General features: G+C 44.3%; 1 protein-coding gene across 1 annotated transcript; it reads left to right on the top strand.

Moving 5' to 3' along the window:
- Positions 1-891: 891 nt before the first annotated feature.
- On the top strand, positions 892-11,726 carry LOC120914414 (caveolin-2-like). The gene is made up of 3 exons (XM_040325110.1): positions 892-1,320; positions 10,183-10,370; positions 11,408-11,726. Exons 1-3 carry the CDS (start codon positions 1,171-1,173, stop codon positions 11,562-11,564), a joined length of 495 nt encoding a protein of 164 aa, XP_040181044.1. The 5' UTR covers positions 892-1,170; the 3' UTR covers positions 11,565-11,726.
- The last annotated feature ends 1,108 nt before the right edge of the window (positions 11,727-12,834 follow it).

Below are 12,834 nucleotides of genomic sequence, written 5' to 3'. Positions count from 1 at the left end.
GGTAGGGGGCGTGGATCATTTAAATTAGGCGCGTTCCCACGCCGAACGTACTGCGCATGCGCCGTTCCTAAAATTTCCCGACGTGCATTGCGCGAAATGACGTCGCAAGGACGTCATTGGTTTCGACGTGAACGTAAATGGCGTCCAGCCCCATTCACGGACGACTTACGCAAACGACCTAAATTTTTAAATTTCGACGCAGGAACGACGGCCATACTTAACATTGGTTGCCCCTCATATAGCAGGGGCAACTTTACGCGTCGCAAATCTAACGTAAACGTTGTATCTTCACTGCGTCGACCGCGCGTACGTTCGGGAATTTGCGTATTTTGCTAATTTGCATACTCGATCGGGAAAACGACGGAGGAGACACCTAGCGGCGAAAAAAAAAATTGAATTTAAGATCCGACAGCGTAAGAGCCTTATGCCTGTCGGATCTAATGGTTATCTATGCGTAACTGATTCTAAGAATCAGTCGCATAGATACGACGGCCCAGATTAGGATTTACGACGGCGCACATGGCGTTGCGCCGTCGTAAGCCCTTTCAGAATCTGGGCCTTGGAGTCTGGGCCTTTGTTTTCAAATCAGGGACAGTCCCTCGAAATCAGGGACTGTTGGGAGCAATGCACCCAGCAGCCTCACGTTAGTGAACCAACTTGGCCCACACAAACTATGTAAAGTGTCACCAGAGCTGGAGTTCAGCTTTAAATCTCTTGCAGACTCCCTTTACATTTCACCCAACACTTTCTCCCGTCTTCCAGAATATCACATTGCTCCTCCATGCAGACCTCCAACATGATGCAGGCGATGCACACGGCCGTCCTATGAATGGTCAGTGCAGGGGCAGATAATCCAGCACAGCTGGGGTGTCGGCGTTCCGGTCACCATATTTATATCATAGTGCCAGTTGGGTCTGGCATGTCACAGAAAAGTGTCAGGCCTCAGAGGGAGGGAGAGGAGCTCTGAAATATTATCCACAGTAACTCCAACAGGGCAGGGAGAGGTGGTGGAAGGAACTGTCACAAAACAGGGGAAGGTTCGGAAAGTTAGTTTGGACAAAGCCTTGTTTTAGAATAAGATCGGACCAGGTTCTGCACGCAAGGTTCATATCCACCCCAGACCTTCACCGATCAAATTCGACACAACTCGGCTCCTGAACCTCGATTGCAATGATTCCTGATCAATATTTAATCGAATGTCCAATGGATAGTGACAAAGATGAAAAGTATCTGCAAAGTCAAGCCAACACCGCCGTCTACAGTGATGCCCCCCAAAGACTAGATGTGCGGGATCCACGGGGGGTCAACAAGCACCTCAAGGTATCTATATAGACATATATGTATGTATATACCGGAATCCTTTAGGCTGCACTCACATCTGAGCATCGTGTGAAAGCACATTTTTTACTGCATTTTTGCAATGGGCTTCCAATGGAACGCACGTTTTTTTGCACATTCTTACAATGAACTGTAATTTCTAATGGGCATAAACACCCCACAGAAGCTAATGTACCTTTTTGGGTGTTGAGCCTCATGCATTTTTAATCAAATGTTTTGGCACATTTTGCGTGCGTTCATGGAGTGCTTATGCCGCGTACACACAGTCAGACTTTTGACTGGGCAAAACTCCGTCGGACTTTCCGACGGAAAAATAGAGAACCTGCTCTCTATCCAAGTCCGTCAGAAATTCCGAGGGAAAAAGTTCGATGCGGCATACACACGGTCAGAATATCCTATGAAAAGCTCTTTTCCATCGGAAATTCCAACCATGCATATGCGGATTTTGAAGTGAATGGAGCCCTAATGCAGAATATACTGACACCTACTGGATTATTTATTAAAGCGATGCAAAGTGAAGTGGAGGTTCACCCTAAAACCTTTTTTTTTAACATTAGATTGATGCTCATTTTGTGAAGGGGAATCGGGTAGTTTTTTAAAATCTAAGCCGTACTTACCGTTTTAGAGAGCGATCTTCTCCGCCGCTTCCGGGTATGACTAAGCACTGACGCCAGTGCGAAACGTTGGCCATACTGATTTTTGTGGGCTTGCAGTGACTGTATGCACAGTTGAAAATAAAGACATCTCTTTTAAAGAAAATTTTGGAGTGCGGCTGTCCAGCATTTGTTCTTTTGTTTTTTGCCATTACCGCATTGCCAGCACCCTGGTGGTTCAACAACCCCTGATCATCACGAGGCTCACCTGGAGCGGTGAGAATTCTGTCTGCGCTTCCGGGTATGGGCTGCGGGACTGGGCGTTCCTATTTGATTGACAGTCTTCCGACAGGCTTCCGACGGTCGCATCTATCGCGTCACGATTTTTCGAAAGTAGCCGAACGTCGGTGCGCAGGCGCCGTATAGAGCCGCACCAACGTTCGGCTTCTTTCGGCTACTCGTGACGCGATGTATGCGACCGTCGGAAGCCTGTCGGAAGACCGTCAATCAAATAGGAACGCCCAGTCCCGCAGCCCATACCCGGAAGCGGCGGAGAAGATCGCTCTCTAAAACGGTAAGTACTGCTTCATTTTTAAAAAAAACTACCCGATTCCCCTTCACATAATGAGCATCAATCTAAGGTTAAAAAAAAAAATTCGGGTGAACTCGCTTTAAAGATGTGCAGAACCTCATTGTAGCCAGTCTGATTTCAGCCTATGGAAGGCAATTCATTAAGGGCTGCTAGAGGATAGTAAAATCAGTAGGTCGAGCTTCGGTTTTACCTCTCTCAACTGGCCAGCTAAATTTACATTGCAGCCAGACGGGCTCTACAAATAACGTGGTTTCGGCATTTTAAACTCGGCTTACAGAATTTGACAGGCAGCACCTTCCAACAAATTCACTCATTAAAGGGGTTGTAAAGGTTTGTTTTTTATTTTCTAAATAGGTTCCAAAGCTAGTGCATTGTTGGTTCATTTACGCTTTACTTCGAATTCCCTTCTAAATGTTTTTTTTTTCTTTGTTTTCTTTGTCGGAATTTCTCACTTCCTGTTCCTCCTCAGTAAGCTGTTCTGGCTGACTAACCCCCAGCCAGAACGGCTCGGAAGATGGGGGCAAGCTTACTGAGGAGGAACAGGAAGTGAGAAATTCTGACAGAGAAAACAAAGAAAAAAAAATTTAGAAGGGAATTCAGACAAATTAATTTTTTTTAGAAGGGAAATCGAAGGAAAAGGTAAGTGAAACATGCACTAGCTTAAAGGAACCTATTAAGAAAATAAAAAACAAACCTTTAAGCTCAATGGGAGCACGCCACCACTGTGAACCAAACTCTTGGCTAGTGGTGGTTGTTGTGTGGTAGTTTAATATACAACCCACTTGATATTAAGAAGAACAACTTGATTGAGAAAAAAAAAAAAAAGAAGAACAAAAAAACGGCATTCCGGAGGTGGTAGGATTCTCTTGAATGCCTGGCAGCCGCTGCTTTACCGCCCTTTGAAAATCAATCCACGGCATATAACTTTTCAGAGGGTGGTAGACACTGCCGCCCATGTAAAAGAGCATTAAGGCCTCATTCACATGGCATATCTATCCATAAACCCATTCCAAGGGTCGTCTTTGGTCGCACGGGATGCACAAGTGTTACATGCATCCGCGTGCAGGCAGGCCCATTTATGTCTATAGGGATGCATCAGTTGCATAGGCACAGCCACTAGTCCCAAACTTCACAGCTGTGTGGCTGCATGTGCATGACCCCGGGTGTACGGATAGATACGCCTGTGTGAATGAGGCCTGAGGCTTTGATTTCTTTTTAGTCGTTTTGGGTCATCACACTTTCCCATTACCATTGCTCTGGGCACACGGGTGGCTGGGGCCATACAGTGTAAAATTTGGGCATGTTTGTCTTCCTGGGAGTGTCCAGGGTTGTACATCGTTTGCACGCATTTGTGTTTACACAAGTACCACCAATGACTTGCGTACAGCCGAGTAGGGCCATTGATTTCTATAGGCTGCTGTACACAGGACCTGGCTCACGGGCGGAGAAATATGCCCAAATTGTACATTACACGGCCCCAAACGTCTGTGTGAATGAGGCCCTAATAAGATTCCCAGAATTATATTTGCACTTGTTAAATGTATAATATAAAATTCTTGTGAGCAGCTGCATTTGAAAACTAAAGCTGCCAGCAACACTCTTCCTTTTAAAATGTGTAGTATAATTATTCTAATGCACTTAGTGCAGCGCTTTCTAAAACAATATCTTGCGCATCAAAAATAAAATAAAATAAAAACAATGTGCAATTTAAATCATATAATATCTCCAAAAATGTATCCAAAAATGTATGTGACAATGTTAAATATATATATGTGAATAATGTACTTATCTCTTCAAGACACCCTATGCAATATTCAAAATATGTTTACTCATCCAGTAATACCTTGTACAAGTGCATAAAAAAAACATAAAATCTTTTTTGCAAAAAAACAATTGTGTTCACAAAATTACTAATAATACAGTTGCATAAGTGTCTCTATACTGAGGAAGTCACGAGGTGTGACGAAACATGTAGGGGCAGGACCTGAAAGGCTGACGTTGACATTGAGATTACACAGATCACACCAACGAGTGTAATGCCGCGTACACACGGTCGTTTTTGGGGTGAAATAAAACAACGTTTTTCACCATGAAAAAAAACGACGTTTTTCTAACTTCATCATAAAAAACGACGTTGCCCACACACCATCGTTTTCTGAAAATGCTCTAGCAAAGCGCGGTTACGTACAACACATCAACGGCACTCTGTTCCATTCAAGCTCCTGTCTCATAACTTGCTTCTGAGCATGAGCGGCTTTAAAACGTCGTTTTTAAACTTTGTTTTAGCCCACACACGATCATTTTTTATGACACAAAAAAACGACATTTTGAAAAACGACATAAAAAATTGAAGCATGTTCGAAATTCTTTTTTGGTCGTTTTTTAGAAGACAAAAAATGATGTGAAGCCCACACACGATCATTTTAAATGACGTTTTTCATCACAAAAACGACCGTGTGTACGCGGCATAAAGCTGTCGGGACATAAGTATCTATGTATTTGTCTTTTTCAACACTTCACAGTACTCCTAATGAGTCCAATCCTCACTACTGATAGTCCTTTTCTTTGCTTTTACGATAACTGTATTATTAGTAATTTTGTGAACACATTTGGCTTTTGCAAAAAGATTTTATGGTGTTTTATGTACTTGTACATGTTATTACTGGATGAGTGAACATATTTTGAATATTGCATAGGGTGTCTTGAAGAGATAAGCACATTATTCATATATGTATTTAACATTGTTCACATAGGTTTTTGGATTATTTTTTGTAGATATTATATGATTTCTATGCACATTGTTTTTATTTTATTTTATTTTTGATGAACAAGATATTGTTTTAGAAAGCGCTGCACTAAGTGTGTCAAATTTATAAGATCCCTATAATTTTTTTGACCAAACTTTGTTTTTCATTTTGGATATAATGAAGAAGGGTTAGGCCTCGTACACACGACCGGATCTGTCCGCTGAAACTGGTCGGTTGTGTGTACGGCCGACCGGACAATTTTCCGGCGGATCGGACAGTATCCAGCGGACAAATGATTCTTAGCATGCTAAGAAACATGTCCGCTGGAGGCCTGTCCGTCAGACATGTTCGGTTGTCTGTACGACTTACCGGACATGTCCGCTCGGCCGAAAGCCCTCACATGCGTCGAAGTGATTCGACGCATGCATGGAAGCATTGACCTTCCAGGGTCACGCATGTCGCCGCGTCATCGTCGCGGCGACGGTGCGGCCACATCACCGCGTATCCTGTCCGTGCGGATTTCGGTTTGATGGTGTGTACAGCCATCAGACCGAAATCTCCCAGCGGACATGTCCGATGAAAACGGTCCGGCGGACCATTTTCATCGGACTGTCCCCTCGTGTGTACGAGGCCTTAGACTCTCTGTTAGGTTCTTTCTGTCTGTGGCCCTGCCCCTCATTTGTAATGGTGAGAATTTTCATATGCATTCTCGTGCGAACGCTCATTCGTTCATTTAAAAATCTTCCCTTTTCTTTTAAAAAAAAGAATAATATATATATATATATATATATATATATATATATATATATATATATATATATATATATATATATATACACACACACACACACACACAACATAAAACATTGCCACAGAAGCCATTTTAGTAATTTAATATTATTAAAAATGACCTTCCATTTGAATCTACCAAATCGCTCGTCTACAAGTCGTTCAAAATACGGCCGCTAGACTTGTGACTGGGAAAAAACCTTGGGAATCAATCTCACCTTCACTGAGAGCCCTTCACTGGTTGCCAGTAAAAGACAGAATCACTTTTAAAGCACTCTGTCTAACGCATAGATGTATCTATGGGAATGCTCCCCATTATCTATGCGAAAAAATAAAAGCTCATAAACCCAATCGCGTTCTGCGTTCCACCAATCAAAATTTCCTCCAGATACCCAAAGCCAGATACAAGTCCAAAGGAGAAAGGAGATTTGCGGTCCAAGGGCCTAGACTATGGAACGCTTTACCAACCAGCATTCGGTTGGAGAAGAATCACTTAGCATTCAGGAGAAAGATCAAGACTCATCTCTTTTGATACCAAAGGAGACAGGAACAACAGGCGCCCAGAGGCGATTAAATTCCCATGTGCTGCGCTATATAAGTTTTCATTCATTCATTCAATCTGTAATTTTCTAAAACTGTCAAAAAATTCAATGGAATATATGTCTACCCGGGGGGCCTTCTGTACACAGTATCTTGTCTAGCTTGTATAAAATAAGATGTTTGTACACTTGCCCATTTTTAATCAGCTTCTGTCTGGTCACGTGATCCTGCAGCTCTATGCAAGGGAGTGCTCAACAACGGCTCTGAATTCCAGGAGCCATGCCGTCAGTCATAGACGCCCATGCCAGGATTAGCGTTCATTGGATTCCTGTTGCAGAACGCCTTGAAAACCCTTAAAAAGACAAGTGCCTGAGTGAACTGAGAGCACAAGGGTCCTCTCACACTGACAGAAGCCAGTTTACACCCTCTGGTCCATAGAAATGCACAGACTTTCCAATCAGGTCCACCTGAAAACTGACAGGTGAACCCAATCAGATGGCCTGCATGAAAGGGCCCTAAGGGAGGCAACCTCTGCCAATTCCTATTGCTCTGTAAGAACTGAGCTCAGAATCTGTTGGACTTGAACTGTTCATGCTACCCTGCTAGACCTAAAAGACTACATATCTTGGTTTATCAGATAAAGAATTGATCTATGAGAATGTCTAAATATTTTTTTTCATGGCTCTTCCCTGCCGATAGTCCCCACCCAGGTAGGAAATGGTGACTTTCTTAGGACCTCTAGGTCCAGTTGCCATTAGTAATTTCAGGGTGCATCAGATAGCGAGTTCCCCCGCTGTCCACTGTGGTTCTTCATGCTGAACCCCTACGTCACCCTACATTCTTTACCCTGCAGCTGTCACCCGACCTAGATAGCAGTTCAGGTCTAGTTGTTAGCACACTTAAGATATTCCACCAACCAAAATACATAGACTGTTCAGGCACAGACATTATGGGGGGGCCTGCTCAAATTTTTTTTAAGGGGGTGCAAGTCTAAAATCTTTTACTATACATGAGAATTTGCTACTGGCAGAAAGATGATGTGTGGGTGGCGGTGTGCCGCCCCTGCCATTCCTGCTGTCCTGAGCCATGGCCTGTGTTGATTATACAGAAATCCATCCCTATAACGCACAGCTGCTATGGCTTGCAACTGCATAGACATGGAATGCAATACAGAAATATCCATGGCATAGTTACATTGCACTGGGGTCATCGCTTGTCTGATCTCTTGTTTTTCTTTACCGGGTGGGCGGGACATGAGAAAATGCTTGCGTTGAAAAGACATATGTAGATTTGCACCCTGGTTACTGTTGGGTCTGGAAATGTTTATTTGACAATAAGCACCAAATCCCAAATCCTTAGACACAATACACTCAGCCGATCCCTGCATATACGTTTATGGAAAGATCTTTAGGCAGCGACTTGGTGCCCCCATCTAACTGCTTTCTGATCTCCATAGATGCCTCAAGCATTGACTTTTTTGTAGGTCAGAGTAACTTTTTCAACATACTAAAAATATTAGTGATAATATTAAATAGCGGAGCTCCCATTTAGCCAATCTGTACAAGTTACAGTAAAAATAAATTCTGTTTGGGATGTCATCACTGATGGCCTATAGAGATATATAAAGTTGTAGACATCTATAATATTCAAATTATACCCAAGACAGATTATGGCACCTTGAATAGTTTGGAAGGAGTACATACTCTTGCTCTCCATCGATAATACTTTTTCATTACACCTCAGAATTTATTAACATCACATAATTTGCATGTCGTGTGGGGTGGATAACTGGGGACCCACTTTTTTTAAAAGGGGCTTCCAGATTCTGATGAGTTCCTCCCACAGACCCGCACATCCTCTGAGCCAGGGATGAGGGGAAGAGACCTTGTCCCCATCAACATGTGGGCAAGATACTCTCCCCATGTTAAGGGCATGTGGCTTAAGGAGAAGTCCAGCCTGAGCTTTTTAGGCTGGGCTTCTCCTCTGGATCACAGGACCCGTTTTCAACGGAGAGCTGTCTGAAGTCCACTCTCCGCTAACGTCGCTGAGTCGGGGCTGCGCGTCATCACGACTTCCAAGTCGGGATCCGCCAGCTGCCCTGATTGATGGCAGTCTCAGCGAGCCACTGAGACAGCCTCTCCCCACCCCTCCATTGCTCGGCGCTCTAATGAGCGCTGAGAAGTAGAGCAGAAGCCATGCTAACTGACAGTCAGTATGGCTCTGCTTGGGGAGGAGTGAGGACCTAGCCATTGGCGGTGTTCGGTGGCTCTGTTCTCAGGGCAGAGACGCCGGGGGAAAGCGGCAGCATCAGCCTGATGCTCCATCCCCCAAGGTAAGTATGAATAGCAAAAAAAAACATACTTCTCTTTTAGTATGGTTTAGGAGGGAGGGCACACACTCGCTGCCCCCCAACTCTTTCTGGCCGGTTAGGTTGCATGTTAAGGTAAAGGTCTGAAATGGATTTTTGGGAATGCCTTTTATTTTTTGCCAGGTCCCCTCTAAAATGTATTTTAGACCCAAATCAAGGAAAGGGGCCTGGTATGGATTTTGGACGGGACAGGACACCATGCCTTTTTTTGTTTTTGTTGTGGGGGCTCCCCATACATCTAGGAAAAGGGTCTGGTATGGATCCATGATAAATGCTTAAGGGTCCCCAGGCTGTCAAGGTCCCGTGAGTAGGATACCACTGGCTAGTGACGGTGCAGGCTGAGGAAAGATCTGTCCAGACCCAAAGCATACTGCAAAAATAGGAAGACATACACCGGCCGCACACACCTCACCTGGTCCAAGTGATTAGCAGTTAACAGCAGCCTGAGCTCCATTCATCCAGACCACCAACTCCAACATGTTTTGCCCTACCCTTGGAGCTTAATTGAAGGCAGGGCGAAACATGTTGGAGTTGTGGTCTGGATGAATCGAGCTGAGGCTGCTTTTACCTGCTAACCACTTGGGCCGGGTGTGTTGCGCAGCGGCTGGTCTATATCGTTTCCTAGTTTTATTTTTAAGTCTGGTATCGATGGTGAAGACAATTAAGAATCTCATACCTTATTACAGGAAGCAGCACATTGGCAAAAATGCACTATTGGCAGGATCAGCGGAATTCCTCATCTTCAGCCGCATGTATACAAACAGGCAGGGACGCTCTTAACATCATTAGCCCAATACAGTATGTCGAAATCTCCATATTGCGTTAAGGACATGGACTTAATATGGCCATATTAGGTTAATGGTGTCACAAGCATCCCTGCCCCTTTGTGTATGTGCAGCTGCTGGGTAGGGAATCCCCCTCCCACAGCTGATTGGCCCAGAAGTGATAGCTTTCCTATACATTCAGCTGAACATTGGTCCAGACCGAACCCAAGCTCATCCATACTGGAGATATGCAAGTAGCCAGACTACTTTCTCCATATATATATTTTTTTGGGTAGACTGACCCTTAAAATGCAACACAATGTCAGATTCGAATTTACCAAAGGGTGACAAAGGTCCACTGACTTTTTGGGTTCCAGCATGAGCGCACTGCAAGTAGAGTCTCCCCTGTCTAAACATTTCAAATTGACTTTCATTGCATTTCTTGTTGCAGGTAGATTTTTCAGATGTCCTAGCTGAACCGGACTCATTCCATAGTTTTGACAAAGTCTGGACCTGGAGTGATATCTTGTTTGAATCCTCTAAGCTCTGGTGCTATCGAATCATCTCCTTGCTGTGTGCCGTTCCTGTGTCCCTGATCTCAGGCATCCTCTTTGCTATCCTAGGGTGCATCCACATATGGTAAACAGTTGTTTGATTGTAAGATGCTGATATTGCATGAAATCTGGGTGCTGAGGCTTCATCCAAGCCATTGGAGTCTATGACAAATAAACATGTAGGTCCGGATTCACATACCTGAGCGTATCTTTATACCGGCATAGCGCATCTCATATGCGCTACGCCGACGTAACACAGAAAGGCAAGCACAGTATTCACAAAGCACTTGCTCCCAATGTTGCGCCGGCGTAACGTAAATTCCTAGGCGTACGCCGGCCTAATTCAAAGTAGGTGGAAGTGGGCGTGATACATTTAAATGAACCGTGACCCCATGCAAATGATGGGCCGTAGACGCTTCCCAGTGCGCATGCTCAGAATCACGTCGGAACGAACGCCTAAGATACGTCGAATCACTGAACGTAACCTACGCCCAGCCCTATTCACGTAGTACTACATAAACGACGTAAAATACGACGGCTGTTCCGTGGTCCATACCTTTGCATGGGATGCGCCTCCTATATGTGGAATAACTTTACGCCGGACGTACGCCTTACGTAAACGGCGTATATTACTGCAAAAGGACGCAAGTACGTTCGTGAATCGGCGTATCTCAGTCATTTACATATTCGACGCGTAAATCCATGGAAGCGCCCCTTGCGGCCAGCGTAAATATGCGCCAAAGATACGACGGCGTAGGAAACTTACGTCGGTCGGATGAAGCCTAATTTCAGGCGTATCTAGTTCTATGGGTACGGCGCATAGATACGACGGCGCACATTGACACTTACGCGATGTATCTCGAGATACGTCGGCGTAAGTGCTACGTGAATCCGGGCCAGAGTCTCTTTCAAAAGGAGAGTCCATGTTTATGTGGAATTTAAGCAGTCCAACTCTTTTCTAATGTCTATAGCCAGCTTTAGTGATTTGTTCTTAAAGTGATTCTATTCTCATTCAACAAATTAGTCTAGTGGTTGGAATATGCCAATATCTACAGACACCATATTGTTATATCCATGTATTGTTAGTTGCCATTATATTGGTATCTGTTTTCTTATTTGCAGGTGTGCTATGCCATGCATTCAGCTCTGCAATATCTGTATGCCCCCCATCCGGACGCTGTGGGCAAGTCTCTTGGACATCTTCGTAGCTCCTCTCTGTTCCAGTCTGGGGCGATGCTTGAGTTTCATATATGTCAATGTGACCAAGCAGCGGGCGTAACAGACCAAGGTGTAAATTTCTTCACAAGAGGGAAACAAATGAAAGATAAAATATAATAATAACGCTGCAGAGCATTCTGGGATTGAAATCTGAAAACAGAAGGCACTAATTGCATTGCAACAATGGAATGAAATGAACAATAAAAAGCTATTTTTTATTTTTTTCTCTGTGGTTTCTTTTATAGATTGCGAATATCTAAAAGCCTATTCACACTTGTCTGTTTTCATACAGCAACATTACATGGTATTGTCAAGTAGGATTTTTTTTCTTCCCTACATTTTTGGATGTGCACTGAAGAGTGCCTAGAACAAAAGTTCATCTCACTTGAAGGACTTTTTAAAACATTTAAAGGAGTTGTAAAGGAAATGTTTTTTTATGATGAAATTACTGTTTACAGGGTATAGAGACAAGGGGGCAGATCCACAGAGCAAGTACGCTGGCGTATCTACTGATACGCCGGCGTACTGTCAAATTTTCCGCGTCGTATCGTTGTTTTGAATCCTCAAAACAAGATACGACGACTTCTGGGTTAGATCCGACAGGTGTACGTCTTCGTACGCCTTCGGATCTAAGATGCAATACTTCGGTGTCCGCTGTCCGCCGTTATACGTCGACAAGTTGGCTCGGCTGGGCGAGAGCACGTAATATGACGTCCTCTCTTCCAGCCGCCACTAGGGGGCGCTCGCTCGCGCCCCCCGCTCGCCCCCGACTCCCGTGCGTGTGCCCGGCGGGCGCGATCGCCGCCGGGCACACGCGATCGCTCGGTACAGAGCGGGGACCGGGAGCTGTGAGTGTAAACACACAGCTCTCGGTCCTGTCAGCAGGGGAAATGCTGATCTTCTGTTCATACAATGTATGAACCGAGGATCAGTGTTTCCCCTAGTGAGGCCCCCCCCCCCCCCCCCTCAGTAAGAACACACCCAGGCATACTTAACCCCTTCCCCTCCCCCTAGTGTTAACCCCTTCACTGCCAGTGGCATTTTTATAGTAATCCAATGCATTTTTATAGCACTGATCGCTATAAAAATGCCAATGGTCCCAAAAATGTGTCAAAAGTGTCCGAAGTGTCCGCCATAATGTCGCAGTACCGAAAAAAAAAAAAAATCGCTGATCGCCGCCATTACTAGTAAAAACAATATAATAAAAATGACATAAAAATACCCCCTATTTTGTAAACGCTATAACTTTTGCGCAAACCAATCAATAAACGCTTATTGCGATTTTTTTTTACGAAAAATATGTAGAAGAAAACGTATCGGCCTAAACTGAG

This window comes from Rana temporaria, chromosome 9 (assembly GCF_905171775.1).
Source record: "Rana temporaria chromosome 9, aRanTem1.1, whole genome shotgun sequence".
NCBI lineage: Eukaryota > Metazoa > Chordata > Amphibia > Anura > Ranidae > Rana > Rana temporaria.
This window is presented reverse-complemented; position numbering and strand designations above follow the sequence as displayed.

What these genes read in the sequence shown, in the direction of transcription:
- LOC120914414 (XM_040325110.1), top strand. Translation starts at nt 1,171, where the DNA reads ATGATTCCTGATCAATATTTAATCGAATGTCCAATGGATAGTGACAAA. An exon ending in GGGTCAACAAGCACCTCAAG is followed by an intron (nt 1,321 to 10,182) that starts GTATCTATATAG and finishes TTCTTGTTGCAG; the next exon opens with GTAGATTTTTCAGATGTCCT. An exon ending in CTAGGGTGCATCCACATATG is followed by an intron (nt 10,371 to 11,407) that starts GTAAACAGTTGT and finishes TCTTATTTGCAG; the next exon opens with GTGTGCTATGCCATGCATTC.